Source organism: Anser brachyrhynchus, assembly GCF_964034855.1.
Source record: "Anser brachyrhynchus genome assembly, chromosome: 17".
NCBI classification, from domain to species: Eukaryota; Metazoa; Chordata; class Aves; order Anseriformes; family Anatidae; genus Anser; species Anser brachyrhynchus.
The window spans coordinates 6,910,014-6,935,203 of record NC_137710.1 but is presented as its reverse complement, the minus strand read 5'-3'; the positions used below and the strand labels follow the sequence as shown (position 1 = coordinate 6,935,203).

Below are 25,190 nucleotides of genomic sequence, written 5' to 3'. Positions count from 1 at the left end.
GGCTGTGCCCAGGCCCTGCAGAACAGCCTGCAGTAAGGCCCGTAGCGCTCTTCCTGTTGGTGTGTTACCACTCATCTCTCTGCCCCTTGCTCCTCCCAAGCACGGATATAACCTGGGAGGTGCAGAAGTCAACTCCACGTAGGCAGACTGTACCTTCCTAAAAGCTGCAAGAAGGAACCGTGGAGCGGTGAGGCAGGGGCTACGGCTGAGTTGAGCTTCCTTCCCCGGGCACCTCAGTTAGTGCCAGTCCTTACACGGGGCGCTGGGCAAAGGCTCAGTGCAGGTCACGATTAACCACGAGGTGAGTGTTGCTTTTTGTTAAATGTGATGCTTGCTAAAGGCTGCAGGCAACACATGAAATATGTTGGGACCCTGGAAAAAGAAAACACACAAAAAAGCCCTCGTGTCCATCTCTAAAATGATATCAGTAGCATATCTGATTTATGAAAAATGTATAAATGTGACTTGGGAACAGCTTGCGCTTTCACACTAAATAAAATGAGAAGACAGAAGAGGGAACTCGAATGTCTGTGAGCATACTCATGTATACAAATGACTGTCATAAATCTTTTTGCATGATTGCTTTGCTTTGTGGCATCTCTTTGGGGAGTTCTGCAGGGGAAAAAGCCCTACAGTTTGGAAAACTGGAAAAAAAAAAAAAAGGCTAAAGAAAATGGATTTGCTGATATAATTATGCAATTCATGTAGAACATGTTTGGTCTGCTAATCAGAATGGAAGGGAGAAGTGCCTAGACAGTGCTGTTGGTTTAAGGGAATTGAATTAAAGACCAAACATCCTGGGTGAGACTGCTGCAGTCTTCAGGAGGCAGGCCTGGCTCTGGGAGGACTTGGAGGCAGTGCCCTGTGAGCCCTGCTAGTGTCTCATGACAGAGCAAAGAAAAGGCTTTATTCTTGCAAGATGGGCCAGGGAGAAAGCAAACTCCTTAGCTGTTGTAAATCTGCTTTGACGTTGGTGCTCATTTGCATTACCTGCAGATTTGCTCCATAGCATCTTCAGTCTGGTTTTAAAGTCATCACTACCAGCTGTGGCCCAGGTCCCTCAGCTTGGAGCCCAAGGTAGGATGCAGAGCTCCCCAGAAAAGCAAGATGAGCCCTGGGGGGCTCATTGCCGCAGGGATGAGTGCTGTCACAGCCACACCGCGTCCTTGTACCCAAGCTAATGCTCCTCAGTGACAGCACAACAGCTCTGCCCTGCTGATGGCCTTGAAGCAGCGCTCCCCTTTGTCTCTGCACGTTGGCTGCTGGGTGGCTTGCTCTCATTTTCATCTGTGAAGGAGGGAGCAAGGGAAAGGAGATGGCAGAGAGGGAAAATGAGCTGAAAGGTAATGGAAAACAGACAGCTAAACTCTATTTGTCCTTGCAATGTTTTCAATAGTGTTGTGCTCTACCAGGAAAGCTCAATCCCATGCAGGAAAAGGAGCAGCTTGTGCCATGCATGGTTGCTCTAATCCTGCTCTGCAGACCCAGGCTAAGGAGGTGCAGCATGACTGAGGGTTCTTTTCTTGTGTGGCCTGACACCGGCCCGAGCCGTACATCCCAGCCTCACTCACAAGTAATCTTCCTGGAGCCCAGGGCATACCTAAGAGGTATTTCTGAAATTAACAGTTTGCAGAAGAATTTCTGTTAGTTATCTAGGCTTTTGCAGCACACTTCTGGAGTCGTTAAATAATATTTAACTACTAAAGCTACAATAAAGTATCTCCAAAAAGGATATTTGGATAGTAATGAAGGATTAGCTTCGATGGCATTGAGGAATTTTTGCAAACCGTGGTGAATGTGATTTTGTTTTCTGAGCAAGACTCTGCATATGACAGAACAGCTCAAAGCAATGCTTGTTCATGCCCTCGTGCCTGACCTGAAATGACCATAAATGATGCCAGCAAGTTCAATCAAGCTGATCTCTCCTGCTCTTCCTAACATCAGCCATCTGACTCCACAGCCTTTGTGTTGTGCATGACCAGCCAGCCGGCCATCTGTACATCTATCTCAGCTCCCAGATCCCTGAAACTCCCTTCAAGATCAGCCGCATTTGGGGCTTGAAGAGCTGCTCAGACTTCCATGAAGGTGTAACTCTGTTTCCATTATCTGCCACGGAAAGAGCAGTAACTGCTCAGAAAGGCTGTCGCCTTCCTGTCATTAAACTCTGATGCAAAATGGAAGAAAAGCAAAGATTGTGGTGAAGTTGCTCTTAATATGGGGGAAACAATTTCTCACTGCTGTGACTTATTTATGTATTTATTGGAGCTAAGCTTGCTTTACTTATACTGAAAGAAAAGCAATTGTCTTGATAGAAATTCGTTCCTTTCAGTTGAAAGCCTCTGCATTTTGAAAGTCACTAGAGGCTCCCTCTCACCTTCCTTCCCAGAGTTCTGAAGAAAACAGAGCTTCACGTTAAAACGGGAACTGCTGAAGCCTGCTCTACGATCTTCTCATCCTGGGCCCAGTTTCTCCACCCGTTCAAAGCATTTTTGCAGTTGGGGCGCTCCCAGCTGAGCCCAGCTTCATCTGACTCTTCTTACCATGGGTGAGGAGGGGCTGCCTTGGCACATCTACCAAGGCATTTTCCGGAGACTTGCAAAATTCTTTTGCAAGTCCGAGCTTCAGCTGCAGACAGACTCATTGCCTCTTTGGCAACACGAACATAGCCTCAGCCTGAAGGACCTGACCGAGGCTGAGGCAGTGGTAGGCTGCCTGTAAGCAGTGATTTCACCTGGGGAGGCATGTTCTGGCCAAGAGGCTTCTGCTAAAGGGAAAGCATCGTGTCCCAGTGCTCTGTAGAACAGAATAGCAGGGAGAGGATGGGATGCCTACTGCTGTAAAAGCCATTCTGCAGGCATTTGAAATAATCTTTAACTCAGAGAAAGGTGCAGCTGTGCCTTTCATTGAACGGCAACGAGGATGGTGAAAACTGCTTACCCCTACTTTTGGAGGCTTTTCTTCTGCACTAATAGCCACCCTGCTCCCTCGCTGGGCTGTTGGACTAGTCGTTGTTGACTCACTCATTTCATGCGCTCTGCAGACGAGCAGGGTGGAAACTGTGCCACAAGCAGCTCTTGCTGCTGCCATCCAATTTTCCATAGGGTGTGTGAAGTTAGCAGTTGGATGCAGCGGGATTTGCTGGGTTATTTCCTTGTGCTGGAAATCTGTCTAATCTGCCCTTTTCTCAGGCCTCCCAGCATTCTTATCAGAAGCAAGCTCTGCTGCAATTTTCCAGGCACAGTTTAATAAGATAGAATAGCGTTTTATTACTGTGATTATTTTATTGCTCTTTGTTTGCGTGACACTGACGATGAGTTTGAAGTGCTGCGCAGAGCACAGAACAAGCCCCACTCCTAAAAACAGCCTTTAGCTTATAACGAGTCTGGCCCTGCAGATGCTCAGGAGGTGGCACGCCTGTTCCCTTTCACCTCTGCAGACTGTACCAGCTCTCTAACAAAGTGCCTTGTATATGGCTCTCTGCAGGTAGATGCAGCTTATTTAGGGAAGGAATTTAAAAGGTTTCAGCAGGAATTTTCTAAAGCTCCCGAGTCATTAATGAGTGTAAGAACCAAAGAGATGTGGTGACTTTTGTGCTCTTGATGCCAGTACGTGCCTCAGAAAGCCCAGTTATTTCTGCCTGGGGCCTGATCCAGTCACTGTTGTTACACTCTCTGCCCTACCTGTTCTATTTAACCTTGCTGATGGTGTGTGCTCACCACCCCGTGCTCCTTGGGATGAACAGCGGTGTGCCCTAAAGCCTTGTCTACTGCAAGACAAGTTTGCAATTCCTTGTCCTGGTACTGTGACTTGTGCCTCAAAAGGTGATACGTTTGAGCACAAAAGCTGTTATTTGAAAGAGCAACAAAAAATCTGCCCTGAGTTGTTCACCTAGTCGCTGGCAAGGAAAGCAAGTGAGCAAGTGCCCTTGCGTGTTCTGGGAGCTCGCAGCTGAGACCTGCGTCGTGTAGCACCACCAAAGCCCTTGAATGAAAGCCAATCAGAGGTGTCAGTTCAGCTGCCAAGCCTATTAAAAAGTCTATAATGTATCTCTCCAGGTAGTAGAAAATGCTAATTGCCTGCTTCTACAATAAGCCTCTATTTTAATAATTTTTAACATTTAAAGGCAATGTTAATATATTCCGTTAGCTGCCCTGAAAACAGGAGTCTCGTGCCTGAGAGCCATCCATTTCCCCATTCATCCCTTGGCAGGGTTGAGCATCTGTGCCCCAAGCAGCTCTTGCTGCTGTCGTCCAGTTGTCCATGGGGTGTGTAATGTCCCCAACTGGATGCATCAGGAGTCAGTGGGGGGCTTGGCAGGGTTGGGGAGCATTGCCGACTCGATGCTCTTCAGCCTTTGGCTGTGTCTGTGAGCATCTGACTGCACCAACACCATATGGAAGAGTCACAGCTCACAGTCCAAGCTGAAGGAACTGGGAGCCTAAATACTTTTCTGTGCTATGCCTTGAGTACAAAGTGTTTTTTTTTTTCTTTTTTTTTTAATGTTACATAAAGCTGATTTCCTCATCTATATATTTATGTACTACCATGGGTCTGTGTTTTCTCCCTCTGAGGTTTCTGTTCCCCCTTCCTAAAACCACTGGCTAAGCAAATAGCTCAAAGGCAGGTGGTTGTGCTCAGCAGTTTTGGAGCGCTGACTTAAAAGTCTTACCTATGGAGCTGTTAACTGTGGAGCGTGGTTGTATGAGGCCTGACTGCACTGGGATTTCTTAAAATCTGGTTTACGATATTATGCTATCTCGTGAGTTATGAGGCTTTAAGATCTCATTAAGGATGAACTCTGCACCTCGCCGCAGCCCATAATGGCTTTTGTGTTGTTTCTCAGTCAGTCTGTGAATTGCTATGATGAAACTGCTGGCTCTGGTGTCCGCTGGATGGAGACTGCTCCAAAAAGTGACTGGGGGTTCAAAACTTGCATTTCCTGCCACTGCTGCACTCTGCTCTTCTCAGAGGGCAGTGGAAGCAACTAACCAGGGAATTTATCTGTTTTTCCTCTTTAGATACTGATATTTGAAAAGCATCCATACTTTATTAGCATGCAGACTGAGTGCCACAGACCATTTCCATCTCAAGCAATGATTTTCAGACCTGTTTAGAGACAGAGTGAGTCTGGATAACTACCAAATTTAGAGACGTTGGACCTGTTTCCCATTGGGTTTACTTCCATTTGTTCACAAAAAGTGCAGAATCTACCCAGGAAAAATAGCACAGGTTTGAACGACTGCAGAGTGCCATGGTGAAGAGAATATGGCCCCACATTTCTCTATGCAAGACAAGTAGTTCACAAAATAGGAATTTGATGTGGTTCATGTTTTTGCTTTGCTAAGCCCAGGGGCCTTGTCATGTTGGTTTGGGAGATTGATGCTTTCTTTACAGCTCTCTACCTCCAGGAATATTGTGGTTTTGTAAGAAAAAAAATGGTGAGAGAAAGGACTAAACTATGCAGCAGTTACTATTGCAGCTGTTGATCAGGGATGTATTAAGCGTGTTAGATATATTTTTTTTAATAGTAGGTAAAATAATGGTTGTTTTCCTCTAATCAGAAAGGTTTGTCTCTTCACTCAACCTCCAGCCTCTCAATCATGGTCTTTTTTTTCCCTTTTTCCCCCCACCCCTTTAAGTACAATCAACAGCAACAGACCAGGTCTACATCAGCTTGATATTTATAAAGTGGTCCAATCATAGCTTCACTTCTGGGTAGGAACAAATAAATTCATCAAGCAATTGATGCTTTTGCACTGCTGTTATGATAAATGTTGCCATCCATTATACCAGTATGCTCAGCCTGCAAGGAGCAGAACTAACTGAACGCTGCTGCCTGATAGGAATGACAACAAGACAATATGTGTTGCCTCTCTTTATGCTTTGTATTCGTAATCACAGCTCTCCAATTACACTAATTTTGTTTGTTTGGATTAGGCAATAGATTAAGAAATGCTTTTAGTTAACGCTGAAGCATAACACACATTAATATTTTGGCAAACATGGCATAATTCCCTGCGTTGGGCTGGAGTCAGCTGTGTGGTGAGTGTAGGCTTATTTACTTTCAAGTTCCACCAGGTCCATGCCGTTGGAGCGTGCTGGGGAGCAGCTACAAGCCTGGCTTGGACCTCATCTTATTGCAGCACCAAAAGAGACCCAAACGTCACCTACCAAGTGCAGGACAAGGACAGTGCATGTAGCGTTCGAGAAGTACCTGCTTCCCCAGTTGGCTTTGGATTCATTTGGAAAAAATGGTACTGGTGCCAATACTGAAAGAGCTTGTTTGTTGTTGTGTTCTGAGGAGGTTGCGAGTGGTAGTTCTTAGGAGATTTTCTGCTGTTTCAGCTCCAGACTGGCAATAATAAGGTAGCGACTGCTTTTATTTGATTTCTACATTGGACTCAGTCCTCTTTTTCCTTTATTCCTGTGTAGTGTTTATTGTAATCCTTGTGTGATGTGATTACAAAGTGAAAGATTCATTAGAGAGGTGGAAACCAAGCTAGCAGATAGCACGCTGCAAAATGTAAAGCATATCTGACGGTATTTAAGACATCCTTTCTTTGATCTCAAGCTCTGAAGAAGGAGATGTGTTGTGTGAATTGAAGGAAATTAATTAATTCAACAGGGGGAGTTCTGTTTCCTCTTTAGAAATTAATAAAAAGCTGGCATCGTTTCAGAATTTGCCATTGTCCTCTAAAATATCTAGAAACAAGTGCACTGTACAGCTGCAAGTAGAAGCACGCAACATCTGCCTTTTTTTGGTGCAGCCTTTATGTACCAATAAATGTTATAGCTCTGATTTATTTCTGATTCTGACTTTCTCAGGTACATCCGATGCATGTTTATTGGAATTTTAAAGTTCAACAAACATGTTATTAAACACTAGATGAATTCTACATCAGCCGTTTATATAGGGTTAAACTGTGCTTTGGGTACGTAGATGCATGCAGCAACTGAAGGCAGCACAGAGCCCTGTTTACAGTGCAGCACCACAAGAGCTTTATTTGCCATGTCCGTTGTCTTCCTTATCCCATTTGGTTGCCGTTCAGACGCAGTGATGGGGCAGCATTCGCTCTTTGTTTCAGTGGGAATGGAGAGAAGCCATGTCCAGCCCTCCTTTAACGGATGTTACTGGCGTGAATTTCAGGGCTGTCTGCAGGTAGCATTTGGGTCAAGAACTGGGCAGCTCTTGGCATTGTATCGAAACCAAACTTTCCTTTGGGTCTGTCTTACTACTTCTGCGAGGAGACTGAACACAGATAAGAATCTGGTCTGTGTAAACAGCTGTTGTTGTTCGTAAGGCCAGAAATCTCTGTGTGCGTGAGGAGACTGCTGGCATTGGGAGCTTCTGTAGCTGGTTCTCTCTGGGATCCGCCCGCTTTTCTGATCCACCCAGAATCAGTGGTGACTTGGAGAAAGCTCTATAGGAAAATGAGCTCAAGTTTTCAAACTGGAAGTGTGATCCCCTGCGTTTCACATATCACACGTTCATCAATTTATTGGGTGGACAGCCTGGTTCGTTATTCTGCAGCGTGGGTCATAGGCACTGAAGCATAAACGGGAAAAAAACACAATATGCAACATCCTTATTAAACACAGAGCATGGTCTGCAAGCTGAAAGAAGGAAGACTGGACCCTGTAATCTACTCTGCAGAGAACAATTGTGCAAGGATTTATAAATGACATTTACAAATGATCAGAGGAATGCTGTGCTAATAACATCCAGACAAAAAAAACCTCACTGGAAGATAAGAAATGGGTTTCAGTCCTCATAGCAGTTCATTGTCTGCAGCAAAAGGATTTTCTTTTTAGCATTTCCTCCAAGTATTCATCTGCTCCCTTATCAAGAACTTGAGCTTTAATCTGGTGGATTTTTGAATTTCCAAAAGTGCTTTTTTTTTGTGCTTGCAAGTTGAAGGCTGGTTATGGGCATCATTTACTCTGTTATCCTGCCGGCTACTTCTTTATCTGCTATAACACACGTAATGAATGCAATTATGTCAGGATAAAGCAAGTGTCTGATTTACAGCCTCTGCTAAAGAAACAATACAAGAGTCCTGGTGCTGCTCCAGGCTCAACATCTGCCTTCTGGATGGTGTAGGCACACTGCTTTCCTTAGATTGCACTCATGGAAGCAAGCAGGAGAAAGTCTTGACTGATTTTTCAGATTAGAAAAACCCACCTTATACTTCTGTGGGCTTCTGTATGAATGGAAAGTGCTGGGATTTTGTAATCAGAGCCAGTATGGAAGAGAATTTTCTGATTCCTGGCAATCCCAGATGTTGCAATTACGGGTTTGCAGGCTCACAAACAAAACAAGAACTTCTATGCAAATTCCACATCCTCCTTAGTTTCCTCTCTCTCCAAACACAATCAAGGAAGAAGCTTTGATAAGCACTGAATGCTGAAATTAAATTCAAAATTACTTTGTCTACTCTGTCTAAAAGTCGGATTTATTTTTCCTAGAAGTGTCAAGTACCTTTTCAATGATTTTTTTTGATTGAATTACATTCTGCTGTCCGATATTGTGGATTCCTGTATCTTCAGCTGTTTCAGGAGACAAAGAACATATTCACAAGTCCTTGGCACCCTTTGCTACCACACTTCTTATTCTGTGCAATGTTCAGTCTGCTACTTATCTAACTGTTAATTAACCACAAGGTTGTCACGTGTAATAAAAAGAAATGTTAGTCTGATTTTGAAGAGAAATCCCTTTTTTTTTTTTTTTTGAGTGAATTGTTTGTGGAGCCAGTGAGGGACAGCACGCTGGTTCTCCAGCAAGCTGCCTTGCCATGACCTTCTAGAGGGATGTTGCTTCCCAGACTGCTGCACCAAATGACCAAGCCCTTTTTTTCTTCCTAAGTTAACTTCTTCAGAAATACTTGAAATAGGGTTGAACACTGAAGCTGTTTAACTGGAGACGAAAACCTTGCTACAAATAGAGGCAGAAATGACGGTGGTACAGTGTACCTGCCGCGGAAGGACTCCATAAAGCTTTCTTGAATGAGGCACCAAGGAATATCACAGGGACTCTGCATTTCCAGAGGAGCTATTTTAAGTCATGCTGGAAGAAGCAAGTGGGATTTTTGTACTTCATTTTCCATCTTGCATGACTTGTTGTAAAGAAGCACATCTTAAATACAGATAATTGGGTGAAGAAGGAAGAAAACAGTGTCTCCTTAAATACACGTAATTGCTGTCACATCTAGGTACTTCTGAGACAGGTAACAAGCTTTGTTCTTAAATTGCTATGCAGCTGTGGTTTGCGCTTGCCCTGAGAGTCCTGTTTTACATTTCCCTTCCATAACTTTCAGTAGCAACACAAAATAGGCCGCTAAGCTGAATCTCCAGGCACGGCCGCCGTGTTTGGATGCCTCAGTTTTCAGCTGCTTGTTGCAAGACAGCACATCCTTGGCGCAGATGTGCCGCAGCACGCCCTCGGTGAGCTGCAGGAGCTCTGTGCCTTCCGCATGTCATGCCTTGCGGTGTCTCCATTGGGGGGCAGCAGGTCAGGACCCCGAATTAGGAGGTCTCGTTTGAAAACCTCTGTCTTCCCTGAGCCCCTTAGCCCAGCATGCAGAACTGGGGAGGACAATGTTCTGTAGGGCGTTTCCTTCTGCAGCTTTGGCCCTTAGTGAGGGACCGACTTAACTGAGGTTTTGCTACCTTGCCTTGCTTGCTTCCGCCTTTGAACACAAAATCCCTATTTTACAAGGAGGAAACTATGACTTATGCAGTAGAAGAGTGAAGACCAGATCTTTAGCTAAGGTAAACATTTACCTAATATTATCAGTGAATGGGGACTGATGCACCACATCCTCACCTGAGGTTTTGGGTGGATTTTTCTATTCAATGTGTAACACAGCTTTAAGCTGACTGTACGGTGAATTATGGCAGTACCTCTTACATCAGCTAAAGGGATTTATTCTTCACCCAGCACTCTGCTCCGGCCATTGTTGGCAGTGCATTTAGACAGCTTCACAGGGAGGAACCAAACAAAGGAAACAACCTTCTAAATGCAGGGAACCAAGGAAGCATACTGCGGCTAGTTGTGAGCTGTTCTGCAACGGGAGTCAGGCAGGTAAAGAAAAAGCTGTTTTGAATTTCAGACTGATTATAAATGACAAGTTATCAGGGAGCATAAAGAAGGAGCTACTGTACATTTCATAACACCGATACCCTTTGTTAGACTACAGACAAAAGTAGGCTTTGACTTGAGACTACAGGAGAATACAAGATGAGAGTCTATAAAGATGGAACATATTGATCTTCCCTTTATCTTTTCAAAGCATTACTCTTTTGTCAAGGTTTCCTATTTTTGTATAACACGATGTCCCTATCTTCTAATATTTTGAGCGTTGCAGTGCACTTTTTTTTTTTAAGGGAAATGGTCGATTTATATTCTCCATAGTTACATTTTTTCTAAATATTTCTGAATAATGAAACACATGAACAAACAAAAAAGTCATTTCCCAAATGAGTTGATAAAAATGGGTCAGTTCCCGGCCTGGCAAGAAAGCGCACAGCTTCATGTCCCTCAGTAAAGATGTATTGATTTATACGAACTGAGTGAACTGAGCATCTTTCTCACTAAGTCCCACATCAGAGTGGGTTATTTTGGAGTGTGCTGGTTCCTATTAAATTTAAAAAGGGAAAACTTTAGTAGGGAAATTGGAGGTATAAAAATAATTGATTTGTTGTTGTTGAACAAGTGGAAACACTGGTGAAGATAAATATCCAGACTCCAAATTAATTGTTTAGGCTTTTCACCTGAAGTGAAAAGAAATTGAAATTTTTTTTAGCATCAGAATTGGGTGAACTCCATATCCAGCTGTCATTCAAAAATATAAAACCAGGAGTGGAAAGACGTGAAAATTTTGAAACAAGGTACTTTAACCCGTGTAAAGTTTATTTAAAAAAGAAGAAAAAAAAAAAAGAAAAAAAATACAAATGCAGTAGGTGCTTTTGGCCCAGTTTGGGGTGTCTAAATTACATTTTTCAATGAATGAAATCAGCTCCTAGGTTAGCCAGCCCCTTGCCCCCATGTTTCTTTAGCACAGGCTGCTGTTGAGTCATTGCTCTGTTCTGACAACATATGAGCACACCACTGGTGAACTTCCAGGAAATAAGGGTTGACTAATACTTTCTAATAAAATATAGTGGCATAATACTATAAAACGCAGACAACCATTATTCTAAGTGCAAACCTTAAAAAAAACTTAGTTTGTTTTCAGTGAGGAAATGATTGAATCTGCCCCAAATCAGGTAAGCAATCCACAGCTGCTATTAATCAAAGGAGAATTAAGTTTCCCTTGACTTTCTTGGCTTCAAACATAAAACAAGAATAATCTGAAAGATGAAGGGAATTCTGCAATCTAACATTCAAATGCATCACACTCTGTAAATTCACCAAATTGCTTTTCAGGATGCTGTAGATCTCCAGCACACCAAGAACCCTTTTGCAGAGGCAGGTAGCCTAGCTAGAGTACAGCTCTGTTAGCCGGGGGAGATTGAACAGAAATGAACAATAACAACAACAAAATAAATAATAAAAACAAAACAAAACAACATCAACCAATATAAAAAAGTACAACGACAAAAAACAAACTGCCAAGCACACAAATGTTAAATGAGTCCTTGGTCTTTACAAGTCTGGCTTCCCCAAATGAAAAGTTATTGGAATTGAAACTATTCAAAGTGTCACAGATGTGACCATAGGGCACGTTCATCTGAAGACTAAGGAGATTTATTGGAACTGCAAGATGTTAGGTTTGGAGTCCTGAACATACACACACACCACTTCCCCCCACACACACCATTTCTTCCTTTCTGATTGTTAATCTTTTCCTTCAAGTTGGTTCAGAAAGTTTATATTTCTCATCTAATCGTGTAAGATGCTTCATGAAAGTAAGAATAAATTGAGTGCCACAGTCTTTTTTGGCTGAAAAAAAATCGCAGCTTTTAAAGGAACCTAATAACTATATTTCTTCTTTCTTTTCAACAAGGAAGAGTTGGGGCTTTGCATCTTCACAACAGTTCTTATTTCTAAGAGCAATAGGAAATTTAAAGAACCCCAGGGTTGCCTGAAGTCATGCAATGTGGTTTTGTTCTATTTTTGACTTTGGAAAATGGGAATTTGCCCTCAAATCTAGTAAATCTGAGATCAGTGTTTTGTAATTTTTGCATTGGTTCTTGCAGCCGGTTTTACTGTTGGTTGCCTGGAATTTCAGTGCTGCTTTAGAATGCCAACTGCTACTGTCTTTGTTATTTTGATGGTCCATTCTAGATGGTGGTAGAGTTACTGTAACGGTGCTTCTGTTTATGCCAATTCTATTCCCAACCTGTGCTATCAGAAGAACACAGCAGGACAAAAATTCTTATTTTGTCTTGCCTCCAGCATGATCCTTCTTTCAACTTTTCTTTACAACTGTGTGAAAAGGAAATAGATTCCTTTGGTTGTCTTGCTTGAAAGGCTGGAGCACCTTGACATTTTGGTACGATGATATGGGAAGTTCACGGTGTTCGGAGATCGTCTTTCTCCCACGGGTGTCAGCAGAGGAATGCTTAAGCTGTGTCCTGAGCTGTTGGAAACTGCCGTACCTCCACTTACAACTGCAGGATCAGGCCACGGTGTGAAAACCAATGCAAGAGGCATTTTAAAAAGACATGAACATTGGGATTTATTTGTGAATATCAATATTAATATTAAATTAAGTAAAAATGAAAAAGGGAAGAAATTAGTTTGAAAGAGCAATAGAACTGCAAGAAACAAACAAAACATTAGTTTTTAATTGGGTTGTGCATTTTCTAATTCCCTTTTCTAATCCAGTATAAGCAGCTGGCTTGTGACAATATATTCCCAAAAGAATATGCAATTTTCCTCTCACATACCAAATTGCATCCATCGTGGCAGTGTTTAGTGCCTTGTTGGCTATCAGATATAGATTTTAACTCCTGAAAATAAATGGATCTTTCTTTCCTCTTCTCTGCACCCTAGAAACCCCAAATTCCCATTAAGGTAAGAATTTTTATAGTGCTGAATTGTCTATTACAGGATTTACTGTGATTTAGAAGAGTTGATAAAAAGACATTCAGATACTTCTGTTGCCATTTTAAGACAGTATCAGATTTTCTGCAGTGTACCCCTACTTGGACAGAGAGAGATATCAAAGGACAAAAAGTAGATAAAAGTTACTCTTTCTGGTTGTAACTCTCTGCACGTTAAGGCTGACTTACGCTACAGCAATGGGACTTGAACACTTCCTTTGGTAAGGAGACTTCCCAAGGTGGAACCCTGCCTTTGGGTGTCGTTCAGTAGCACTGCTAGTTGTCAGGCTGGGATTTAATGCCGGTATGGCGTTGTACCTCAGGCTTTGTTTCAATGGTGCACTGCTCTCCATGGGTTAGGATACATTGGTAGAAGCAGATGGCGTATTAAGAGCATGCTGCCTTTTCTTCTGACCCAAAGGTGATGTTGCAAGAATTGCAAAGCAGTCAGGACTTATAGGTGGAGCTAAGGCTCTTTACAATCTATTTGTCCATCTATCTGTTGGTTTGTTTTTGTGAGTACTGGAATCAACCAAGACCTCCTCTCTCAAACAAGCTGCCTGTGATAGTGGGTAAATGAGATGACTTCTTCTTGTAAAAATCTCAAAGGAAATACGTAGGGAGACAAAACAAAACACCCAAAGCCTTGTTTCCAAGTCTTTGCAGTAATAAGATAAAACCAAATAAAATGGCACAAGTTAAATGTCATCCAGCAAGTGTTTTTTTTCTCTGCTCTACATGCCTGTCTTCTCTCTGCTCGCAAAGCTGTGAAGCTTTTGCGGACCACATTTGTAGGACCTGACTTTCATCTTCAATAGCCAGGGGCCATGTATGCATCAATGGATGCTGCTCAGTCTGTTGGCCAGAGGACCGGGCACTTCCTAATTGGCAACTGGCGACACAACAGCCCAGTTGTGCCCGCAGGAATGAAAGTCTGTTACTGCTCCAAGTTAAGTACTTTTAGACTGCTGTAATCTCTGGAAGTCCATGGTTCAGTTACTCGCATCAGTCCTGAAAACCCTGATGTGAACACGCTCTGCACAGGTGCTCTTGTCAGCTGCATGTAAAAAATGATCTTTCTTTTTAGTTGTCCTCTGTGCTGCAAGTCCAGCACCTGTGTGAGTGAGGAGCTAGGTGACGGAAGGCGTTGCTCAGAACTATTGTGCATACCACAGGAACTGTGCTTTATTTGAGATGACTTTTGGGATTTGTTTGCCTTCATATCATCCTCGTAGTTGCCTGCAGCATGCTTTGGAAAGCTAGATGGGTGTAAAAGAGCATAGGCTCACAGATTCTTCTACAGGTTTTCACTGAAATGAAGGTTTTACCTGGGGAAAGTCAGACTCAGTACTGCTTGTTCAGTTTTCATATTTAAATTTACACTGATGCTGTGCACAATTAGTGGCAATTACATGAATTTACATTTTCAAGGCAGAGGGTTTTCTCAGTGCTAAATCTGGTCTTTATATCCAGCTCTTTCAATTGCATTAGTATTGCAGTATTACATGGCAGTGTTCACTTACCTAATTTTAGAGTGGGCTATTTTAAGAGTAATCTGATGTATTCATTTATGTCATACAGAGGGAATGTTATAAAGATGCACTATTCTTATCACTGCTGCCCATTATTATTTATCTTGTCTATGCGTTGTGTGTCAGATGGGAGCATCTCGCTGTCCCAGTTGAGGTCAGGGTGCCGTACTAGATAAACTCTCCATTCGAGCACTGAGAACAAAACTGTTTGGGCAGGTGCCACGGGGGAAAAAGGGGATTCTTAGATACGGACTTAAGAATTAATCAACAGAATGATAGTAGTCAGTAGTTGTGCCTGTGACTAGTTAAAGCTGTTCTGTGAATGTTACTTCTGGCTCCTACTACCAGATTAATTTACAAGTTTGCACTTTAAATCTTTTAATCTCAGTTCCAACCCCCCTTTGTGTTTGAAATGATACCTTTGCAGTTGGTATGCCCATTCTGAGGGTTTCCTAAATATTATTTCCTCGACCCAAACCTGCAGAACAGTTGCCTGAGCAGGCAATTAACTTCGTTTACCTCCAATTAGCCGTGTAACAATGATAATTATGTTTGTGTTGGGTTCTGGACCTTTAAGAAGATACATTAGTTGAGGGCCTGATTTCATAGGGTAGTGAATGTTATCACCCCTGGAAATACTTCATTCTTCCCTTGCCATTTTGTCACTTTTTTTGGCTCTCATGTGGAAGCAATCCATGCCAAACCCTCTGCGGCCTTTCTTTGCTCTAGGAAAGAAGTTCCCAATCCATGTGCTGACCACAGAAGTTCTTAAGACCTCAGAGGAAAACAGCCTCAGCTATTTTAGCTACAGACACATCCAAAGAATTTGAGGGTTTTACTCTCTTGCTTTAGTCCTTTGTTTTCTGTCCAATCAGCCCTAGGTTCTGTTGGTAAATTCATTAGATCCCTCTCTATCAACCTGCCCGCTTCTACCTTCTTCTTCCCCTAATCCAGTTCATGCTATGGTTTCTTCTTTCCCGTGTTCAAGAAGTTGCAGTATTTCCTGTGACGGACAATTACTGTTTCAAGAGAATTCCCCTCACCTTTTGTCAAAAGTTGAATAACCTTTGTCTGTCACCTGAGTTATCCTTTAGTATGTACTCCGGCAGGGTACCCTGCTGATCGTATTGAACAGAGCATGCTAACAAGCAGGAATGCTTGCTCAGTGCAACGGTGTCCCCGTTAAGCAGCAGCTGAACGCCCTATATTTTAGGCTGATGTAGGTCAATGCCAAGCTCCATAAAGGCATGTCCTCCCAGGGGGTGGTGTGCCTGAGGGGTGGAAGGGAATAACCAGCACCAACCAAAGCTTTGCTCAGCGCTGGGCAGCCTCCGCACTGCTTGCTGAGCTTTGGTTTATGTAAATCAAAAGCAGCTCAATGGACAGAAAGGGATTTAATGTCGTGAAATTTTTTGAACTGATACATCATACCCTACGTATCCAATTGCATGATAATAATAAATAGCATAAAGGAAACTACAGGCTTGATCCTTTCTGTTTCGTGTTTCCTTTATACAGGTGGAATGTGATCTGTTCTTCATGGCTGGTGTTAATGTCTGTATTTGGGAATATCAAACCACAGACACAAAATATCTCCCTGCATTTAGTATAAAAAGCAGCAAGTGTTCTGTGTCTACAGTTATATATCACAATGCAGTGACTAAAGACCCGTGCAGTCTGAAATGCTTGGCCAGAGGTTTTGAGGCTGCAGCTCCACTGTAGAGAAACTATAAGTTCCTACAGTTACTGTAGGGTTTTGGTGAGAAATACAATTCCCTTAAAATAAGTAAATATATAAATAAATTAAGCTCTTCAACCTCATAGCTCAGAGCAAGATTAATTAAGAGGAAAAAGTGCTTGATATATCTGCTCTCCATAGGATTAATGAATAATAGAGAATTTTTTCCCAGCATCTACAGCTAAAAGGGTTCTGAGTGTCTGTGCACATCATGCCTACGTGTCTCTGTCTACTTCCAGCTCCCCTGACCGTGTTGCCCTTTTGATGCCTGTAACAGATCTGTTGGTTTTCCATGTTTTCCCGGGTTTGGACTTCTATTTTTTTTAAACTGTGTATGGGCTCTGAATGAGTTGAGATAAAGATTAATAAAAGCAGTGTCTGCCACTTCCTTTATGGCAAGCTGTCCCTGATTTTCAGATGGAGAAACTGAAAACTAGAGAAGTTGTGTGGTCTAGAACAGGAAACAGCTTAATAATTATTTAAGCATTTTCATAGGCCAATAGAGTCTTAAATGTTCTTTTCCTACTGATGGATCATTTCAAATGTGTTTAAAAACAGAACAACAACAAAAAACCTCGTCAGTGTGTTAAATGAGACTTTGTCCTTTACTGGATTATTTGGAAATTTAATTCAAGTATATGAGTTTGGTTTTTATCATCGTACATCCATCTGTTAAGGCTTCTCACTAGCATATTTTTCAGGATGGAATGTTACCATAAATCAGCTTTTATCTTTTTTTTTTTTTAGGGTGATATTTTTTAAAAATAAATTGAAGACTTTAATGCTAGAAGTGGTTTGGTTTCTATTTAAATATTCTGAAAGTCTCTTATAAAGGCAGATACAAACTGCACTAAATGTTCCTTATTACTCACACATGCACTGTCCCTGTGAAAAACATCATACATCAGAGGCAGCAGTGATTCTTCAGATATGCCCGTGACAAGCCACTGTATAGCTAGTCTTTCCTAAAAATGTCAATGTCAACTTTATTTGCCAAAACATGTTTTCTTCTTTCAAGCTGCCAGTTGTTGTTTCAAAACAAATGGAATCTAAAAATCTCATTATTTTTATTGTTTAAAGCCAGCACTGGGTGCAGCTCTGGGGGTCAGGAGGTAACAATACTAATTTACCCTTGTGCTTCTGCACTTAGAATATTTAATCTCTTATGACTTTGACATGATGACTGGCTGTGTTTCTTAATTTTGTTGTGAAGATTTTGCTGGAGGGCCATGCACGTCTTAATAATGTGCATGAAGTCACAGACAAATAAGTAAATGAATATTGTATGAGGCTCTTTTCCTACAAGTGGATCAGCCTGGCAAATACTTGCAGAAGTCCACAAGCCTGTATACTTCATTGCAGAACTAGAACTGTGATGATGATGGCCAAAGATGAACTTAAAAAATATTTCTAACTCTTTTAAGCCAGTGATAATGCTCAGCTTTCTCATGAGCTCTCAGCTGGATCAGACAGGGAGCAATGTCGTTCCAGCTGTGTGTGCTCCTGTCTGGGGTCTGCTGGCTATTTTAGTGCCAATGGAGCACATCCAACAGTGCAACAGGAGAGCTGTTACCTGAGAAAGCCTTTCTTTTTGACGGTACTTTTAGTAAATAGACTCCTACCTAAAAGGACGGCTATATTAAAAACACGCCTTTATATATAACTTGATCTGGGCAGTATTTTCGCCTAAGATAATATTTGATGGAATACTGATAGCAGAGCTGACTGCAAATTCTGTTACCATAAGGCTGACTGAGTAACAGTAAGGATGGAAATGAGACAAATGGATTCCAAGGGGGAACCACAGATGAAAGTCCATATCTGTCAACTGACACATAGACCCAAAGATTGATCTGTTTCTGGGATTAGGAGCCCCGTTGATGCATCATTGTTATAAAACAATACTATCAAACAGCAGTGTCTGCTTCAAAGGCTGTACAGAGTATGAGGCTAGAGATGGTGACTGCGGCAGAAGAGGGAACAAAGGGAACCATTGGAGAATATTGGCCACCAAGAAAAGCAGAAGTCTCAGTATGCAAACAATGCACTCTTTAGGAAGGTTTTTGTAAGTTTTCTGGCAAAAGGAGTAAGTAAAGATGGATTTCAAGGAGTATAATGAGGTAATTACTGTATCTGTAATAACTGGATATTTAATTACATTTGTACATCTATTACACATTTATATTCTTTACTAGAGCTCTCATAAATTTCGAAGCTGTCCTTGAGAACTTCTCAGACTCATTTCTAGCATGTGAGTCGCTCACTGTCTTTGTTTTATCATACGTCTGAAATTCCTTACAGGAAGTGACGATGGTTACCAAAACCATCGCTCTGCAACCTGCCATCCCCGGGCAGCAGCTGCTGGGCAGCTCCCCATCGCCTTCCCTTTCTGAGGCACAGACACACTGGGCCTTTCTGCCATTTGGGGGCGAAAGGGTCCTGAGGCAATTTTTTCTGTTGCATGGAGTAAATCTAAGACCATGCAAATAATCCTTGATTATGGTGAACGGTGATAATCCGCCCTTAGTAAACAAGCACCTATTCTGAAATTACGGTAAGGGATAATAGAAAGTGGATATAAGACTTTGCAGTTGGACTTCACAAAAGTAGGAGCTGAACTCATTCTTATTAAAATCAGTGAGAACTGTAATGTTTACAAGTCAGAGCTTTGCGAAATGTAAGCATGTGGGTTGAATATTTTAGTCTGGACAGTTATTTCTATTCTGTTTTTACAATGGCAGGTTTATTGTTTTTTTTTTTTTTAGTGCATGTTTAGATAATTGTTGGGTTTTATCTGCCTGTTATTCACTACAGCGTGGTCATCAGCACAATATCACAAACATGAAAGCAGCAGATCTGCCTGCAATTGTGCTGGGCATAAATGCTCTCTGCAGAGTCAACCTGCAGTTTTAGTACTACATGAGGAATATATGGGTATTGCATTTTCTTATCACAGCGACAGGCACTAGATCACAGCGCAGTCTGCACGTTTGAAGAACTGCCTCATGTACAAGTGGGAATTGCTGCAGTTTTAGAAGGAAGCATCCGAAAATTCCATTTCAGGAACTTCTGTGTAACCGTAATTCGTTAAGTGAAATAGTGATGAGGCTAATACTGCCAAAATATACATATACACACACAATTTCTGAAATAAATGCCCAAATTTTAAGGCATTTAATTGGATTTCAAGCCATCTTCAAGATGAATTAATATCCAGCACCTCCAGGCTAATCCTGTGAATACTTAGTCCCTGCATTGTGCATAATGCTTTGAGTGGGTCTGCTGGTTATGAATGAAAGTCTTTGCACGCTGTAATTGGGACCCCAGTAATAAAAGCTTATGGCATCAGGTCTGTAATTAGTGTAGTAGAAAGGTCATTTTTACTAAAGTAAACACATTCATCTTGCTTGAAACCATAGCACCAGCACATTGTGTTGTCATTCTGTTCTAAGTAAAGTAGACATTGATTATATTCAGGGCTGTTCAGTCATCATACACCTTTACTTTCTGAGCCAGCACTAAATGTTCCCAGTGTAGTATCACCACACAGAAATCCCTTATGGCTTTTAGGCTTCCAGTCTTTTCAATGCAGTGAGATGGATCCCAGGCTGGGGATTCCTTTCTTTGCCTTAACATGGACGCAGCACTTTTATGCTAGCAATAATAAGCATTTGGTCAAACGTGAACATGCTCCAAAGCCTCTGCATCAATATGGGCAGAGTGGTAGCTTGCAGTCTTAGGGACCTGGCAGTGTCTTGTAGCAAGAGGAATTGTTTGGCTTTTGGCCTTCTCATGCCACTACAGCAGCTTGTTATCTTTTCCAATGCTGCAACAGAAAAGGTAATAGTCCAGTTGCAAACATGTCAAATGTAAGACAGTTGAGGCTGCCTTATTTATTTCTCTCCAAACTCACTAGCTAATTGTTCACAAAAAGATCATGAAATCCTTGTTCAAATCTTATTTCAGAATCTGTTGTAAATATGATAAGGAGGCTGCATAAATACTAGATTGCAATTATTCAATGTGTTGCAATGCCCCTTCACATCAGGATGAGGGTTTCAGTTCTGTATGTCTGAGTAATTTAACAGATCTTAGACTGTTGATATATTCAATGCTGTTTTCTTCTAAATAAATACTACTAAAAACATAAAATACATAAAATATTAGTCTATATTAAAACTCTAGATGGTTGGCTAGTAAATTCAGTTGGGATTTCATTGGGAAAATGGTACGTGATGCATGAATAACTGCAGCTGGAATCTGCAGTTGCAGATCATCACTGGCATAATATTTTGCCTGTTTTTTTGTTTGTTTTTGTTTAATTTTAGAGCTAGCATTCAAGTATTTTAAGCTTCAAAGTATCCCTTCTACATATTATTCATTCTTGCAAAAGTTTCATGTCATGCAGTAGAATGATCAGAAAGAAACTTCTCTTTAGATATGTTAAATTAGTCTTGCTGTGTCCTTTTGGAGAAGTGATTGGGAATGATTTAATGATTATAAACTTAAAAAAATATATATTGTTTTCAACATAAACTTTTTAAATTTCAAAAACTTCTAAGCAACTATTCAATCACTTTCTCTTCTTCTTGTTTTCCCCCAGGAGTAAAATTTTACTTATTTCATCAGCAAGCTGTTTCCTTTATCACCTTCCGGAGATTCTAAAACTGAATTTCAATGGAAAACACCTCATAAAAAACCTGAAATTCTATAACTTGATTATCTGAGTATGTACCCACCATACCTGGAACTGTACAACAGAAGAGGCATAGTAATTCCAGGGTTCTGCTATCTGTATGGTACTTTGTGAGAGAATCTGACATGGTGGTTTTTTACAACTTTTTCTGCCCACTTTTAGGGGAAAAATTGATCTTGGAAAGTGTCTAGATGATGATTATCTTGGTCATATCCAGTTGCTGCACAAACTACAGTTTTTACTAGCTGGTAAAATAAATATAATAATCTAGTTCTCCTGTACTGGTTGAGGTTTAGGTCTTCCCTAGCTCTAAATGAACTAGGGGTCACACTGACCTGGAGTCTGTTGCCATGACTGGTTCTCTGATGGGCTCTATAGATAAGACTATGGTGGCAAGCTGGATGCTTTACTAAAGATTCTTTTCAAAATCTTTTAGTTCATTGCTGTTTGAAGTGAAATTTACTGTCTCTGACCACAGTAGCTAAGCACAGCGGGACTGTAAATGCAGAAGCAACTGAAGTTTTCCTTTGTATCAACATCTTCACGCCAAGTTGACATGTTCTGCAGTAACCAAGAATCAACAGATGCACTTATTATTTTTTAAAATATGCTGTTGTTATCATTTATTATTAGTCTTAGCTACTTGACAGTTCAATAGCAGCTCAAGAGTGTCCCAAGGCAATAAGCCATCTTTACTTCATTACGGGAGGTGCATCTGACAGACAGCTATTTTAGAATGTTGACTGGGTTCGTGGTTTTTTTTTCATTTGGTTGGTTAGTTTTTAGAGTTTTTCCCTCTGGCTACTTAACATCATCTTCATCTTCAGCCATCTGTTCCTCATCCAGGTGCTTATTTTGACTGAGGACAGTGATAGCAGAGAGACAGCAGTGACTGTGATCAGCTACAGACTGTCATTGGAGTACACAATATCTTGATGTTTCTTTCTAGCAGCTTCCTATTCATCTTGGTTGATATAAGTGAAAACATGAGCCCTATGGAGACGAATAGGAGTAAAAATCAATGAGAGAGAGTAATAGCCTACTGGAGAGAGAGCTGGATTTGCAATTTGGAATGGGATCCCGGCTTTGCCTCTGGCTTGTTCCATTGATTTGGGGCAAAGTTACCACTGCCTTTCCGTGTTCCCCATTTGTAAGATGGGTCAGCACTCAGAGCTGATTGGTATGTTTTCAACAAGAGCATTTTCATTGAAATCCAAATGTTGCATATATTGATTTTGATCTAGTTTTCTTCTGGCAATACAGACCTTTCTGAGTGAGGAGAAATTGGAACCTGATCCTTTTGGGCAGGAAACAGTGGTTTCAGTTGAATGCTTTTTCTGTGAAAATATTTCAAAGCTTTTTGGGTTTGTTCCAATGCAAAAATAAAATATGTTTTCTGACCTTGACAGTTTTCCAAAAACACTTCTACCATCCTTCAGTCATCTCTAATAGTATGTCATTTGTAAATTGTTCTGAGATCTTTGAGTGAACAGTGATCTATAAGAACTATTATTTGAATGATGTGAGGTAAGGTTGCAGTCATATAAGTATATTCTGATGTTCTTCTCCACATGCTGTACAGTCAGTTTAAGCTGACCATTTAAGAACATGTGCTTAGTAAAAGGGAGTAACTGTCATACCTAAAAACTTGTAGTGATGTGAAAGAAAACATCAAAACTGGTAAAGTCTTGGCGGTAGCAGATGGTGGTTTTCAGCTCTTGGGATAAACTACGTGCTGGTGTGTCTGAATCCGGACTGGGCAGCTTGTGAACTTGGAGTTTGTAATGGAAACACTAATGTAACAGATTCTTAACCATATCAAGACCAGCAGGTGTTGCTATAATATATTAAATGCAGTGGAGACATCTAATAAGCTGCACTTGAGCATTAGTTCAATATGTTTTCTTAAATCAAAATGGTATTTTACTCGGAAAATATAATGCTATGACAGACTTCCCATAAGAATACTAATAAAATAATCAAAACACTGGAAAATTGCAGGTTCAGGGCTGCTTCTGCTGAGCTGACTGAGAGTTTTAGTACTGCTTTAGTGAGAGAGCAGCTGACCCTGCCTTTAGGTATTGAGACTTCAGTGTGTTTAAGAGTAAAGTACTGTCGAAAGTAACCAATCCTATCGAGTTTTCTACAGACACATACTTCTTAGTGAGAAATGATGCTGCAGAAAGGTGGGGCATCTTTTGCCCCAGATTAGATTATGATGAAGTTCTAGTCTAAGTTTGTTCTGCTGCTGTTGATCTTTCCAAAGTGCAGGGTTCAAGAGTAACCCTAAAAGACTAGGGGGAGAATTTCTCCAAGGCAGAAACACAATAGGTCTCGCATATCTCCTCAGACTGCACCCTCAGCGCCTTCCGGAGGCTGTACAACTGGATGGTCAGAAGTAGGGCACTGGTGGAGAGTCTACAGTGCAGGAAATCCTGAGCATGCCTTTCCAGGATAGAGTAAATTCAGTGAGGCTTCTAAGTTTTGCTGGGTTTTGAGCTTGGCAGCTCCTGAAATCAAGAAGGAGAGATGAAAGGGAGGAAAAAACCAAAACAACCCCCAAAACCCCACCACCACCAAAACCAAACAGAACTAGGATTACATTATGGTGTGCAACCTTCTAAGAGGGATGTTATACAGGGAGGAACGCTCTGTGGGAATGAATGTAGAAGCTGCCAGCTTGAAAGGGCTCAGCTGCCTTGTGTCCACGAGTGGCTAGCGTATTGATCTCGGTAGCTCTTCGGCAGCTGCTGGCCGTGTAACGGGAAGGGCCTGGGCTGCTTGTCTCCACTTGTAGATGCTTGGCAAGAACTTCTCCTGCATGTGGAAGAGGTCCCAGCCATCTCACTCCCAGGCAGGAGCACCAGCCAACGCTGCTGCTCGCGGTGCGTGAGCAGCTCTCCCAGTAGCTGGGAGCACGTGAACTTGTCTCGGTTCACCTCCCAGCGGTGAGGCGGGGGCATCGTGTCCCCGCAGGGTTTGCAGCAGAGCCAAGGAGGGTCTCTTCACCCCATCCTTTTCCAGGAGCTGCCCGCAGCAGGGCTTGGCCGCGCTCTGGGTGGGCGAAGACGAGAAAATGGCCACGGGTGGCCTCCGTGGGCGAAAAGCCCGCAGCGGGCCCGGCTCCCTCGCTGGGGGGGGGGAAGCAAGTCGGGGGGGGGGGGAAGCAAGTCGGGGGGGGTTGCAGCCCCGGCACGGCGGCTCCGCCGTGTGCATGTAGATGAGCTGCCCGGAGCACGTCACTGCGCACCGGCGCTCTGCGTTTGGGGCGGCGGAGAGCGAGGGCGGGCGAGCGGGAGCCGCTGCCACCGCCTCCGGAGGAGGAGGAGGAGGAGGAGGAAGAAGAGGCGGCGGCTCGGCAGGCAGCAGCCGCTCGGCTCCGCGGCCCCCCGATGCCGCCCAGCCCGCAGCGGCGCGGCCCCCGCGGGGCGAAGGCGGCGGGCGCCGGCGGGCGGGGAGCGGCGCCGTGGTGCTGAAGGACAGCTCCGCACCGCCCCGCACCGCACCGCACCGCTCCGCACCGCCCCGCACCGCTCCGCTCCGCACCGCCCCGCACCGCCCCGCACCGCTCCGCGCCCCGGCCGCGCCCGGGCGCCGGGTGGCCGCGCCTTGATGTGCCCCCCGCCGCCCCCGCGGCTCCCATGGCGGTGGCACGGAAAATCAAAACTTTGTTGACGGTGAACATCTTGGTCTTCGTGGGCATCATCCTCTTCTCCGTCTACTGCAGGATCCAGGATCGCTCCCAGGAGCTGGTGCAGATCGTCCGGAGCGCGGAGCGCCGGGCCAGGAGTCGCGGGGCCAAGGCGGGCAGCCTGGCGGACAGGGAGGCCATCCTGCAGCGCCTGGACCACCTGGAGGAGGTGGTCTACAACCAGCTCAATGGTACGCGGGGTCCCGCCGTGTCCCTGGGGAACGCGCCCCGAGCACCCGCCGGCAGGGGAGGGAAGCCCGGTGTCCGTGGCTGAAGGCAAAGGGAAAAGGGGTAACAGCGGGGTTTTGATGGAGGGATGCGTGGAGGCTCCCCCAAACTCTGTGTCCAAAGTCAGCACTTTTTAGACAGATACAAAGTTAAGGAGGCTACAGAGTTCGTGGGTTTAAAGGCTGGTGGGAGTCCCCACAAACTGTGTAGCAGGTTTTATGTTTTACCCAAATATATTAACTCTGCATGGGTAGGTGT

General features: G+C 43.0%; 1 protein-coding gene across 3 annotated transcripts in view; it reads left to right on the top strand.

The window, feature by feature from the left end:
* The window catches only part of GALNT9 (polypeptide N-acetylgalactosaminyltransferase 9), a 243,193-nt gene that overhangs the window by 77,182 nt on the left and 140,821 nt on the right, over positions 1 to 25,190 (top strand). Inside the window, exon 3 of one of the 3 annotated variants that reach the window (XM_080558978.1) lies at positions 24,741 to 24,895. The exons of 1 other annotated variant lie outside the window; for it this stretch is intronic. Coding sequence is in view for 1 of the 2 variants with exons in the window: in XM_080558976.1 (XP_080415102.1) it covers positions 24,655 to 24,895 (241 nt within the window). In the remaining variant the exon portion in view is untranslated. Of the gene's footprint in view, positions 1 to 24,471; positions 24,896 to 25,190 lie in introns of those variants that run through there. One more of the 3 variants, XM_080558976.1, reaches the window with a different exon arrangement.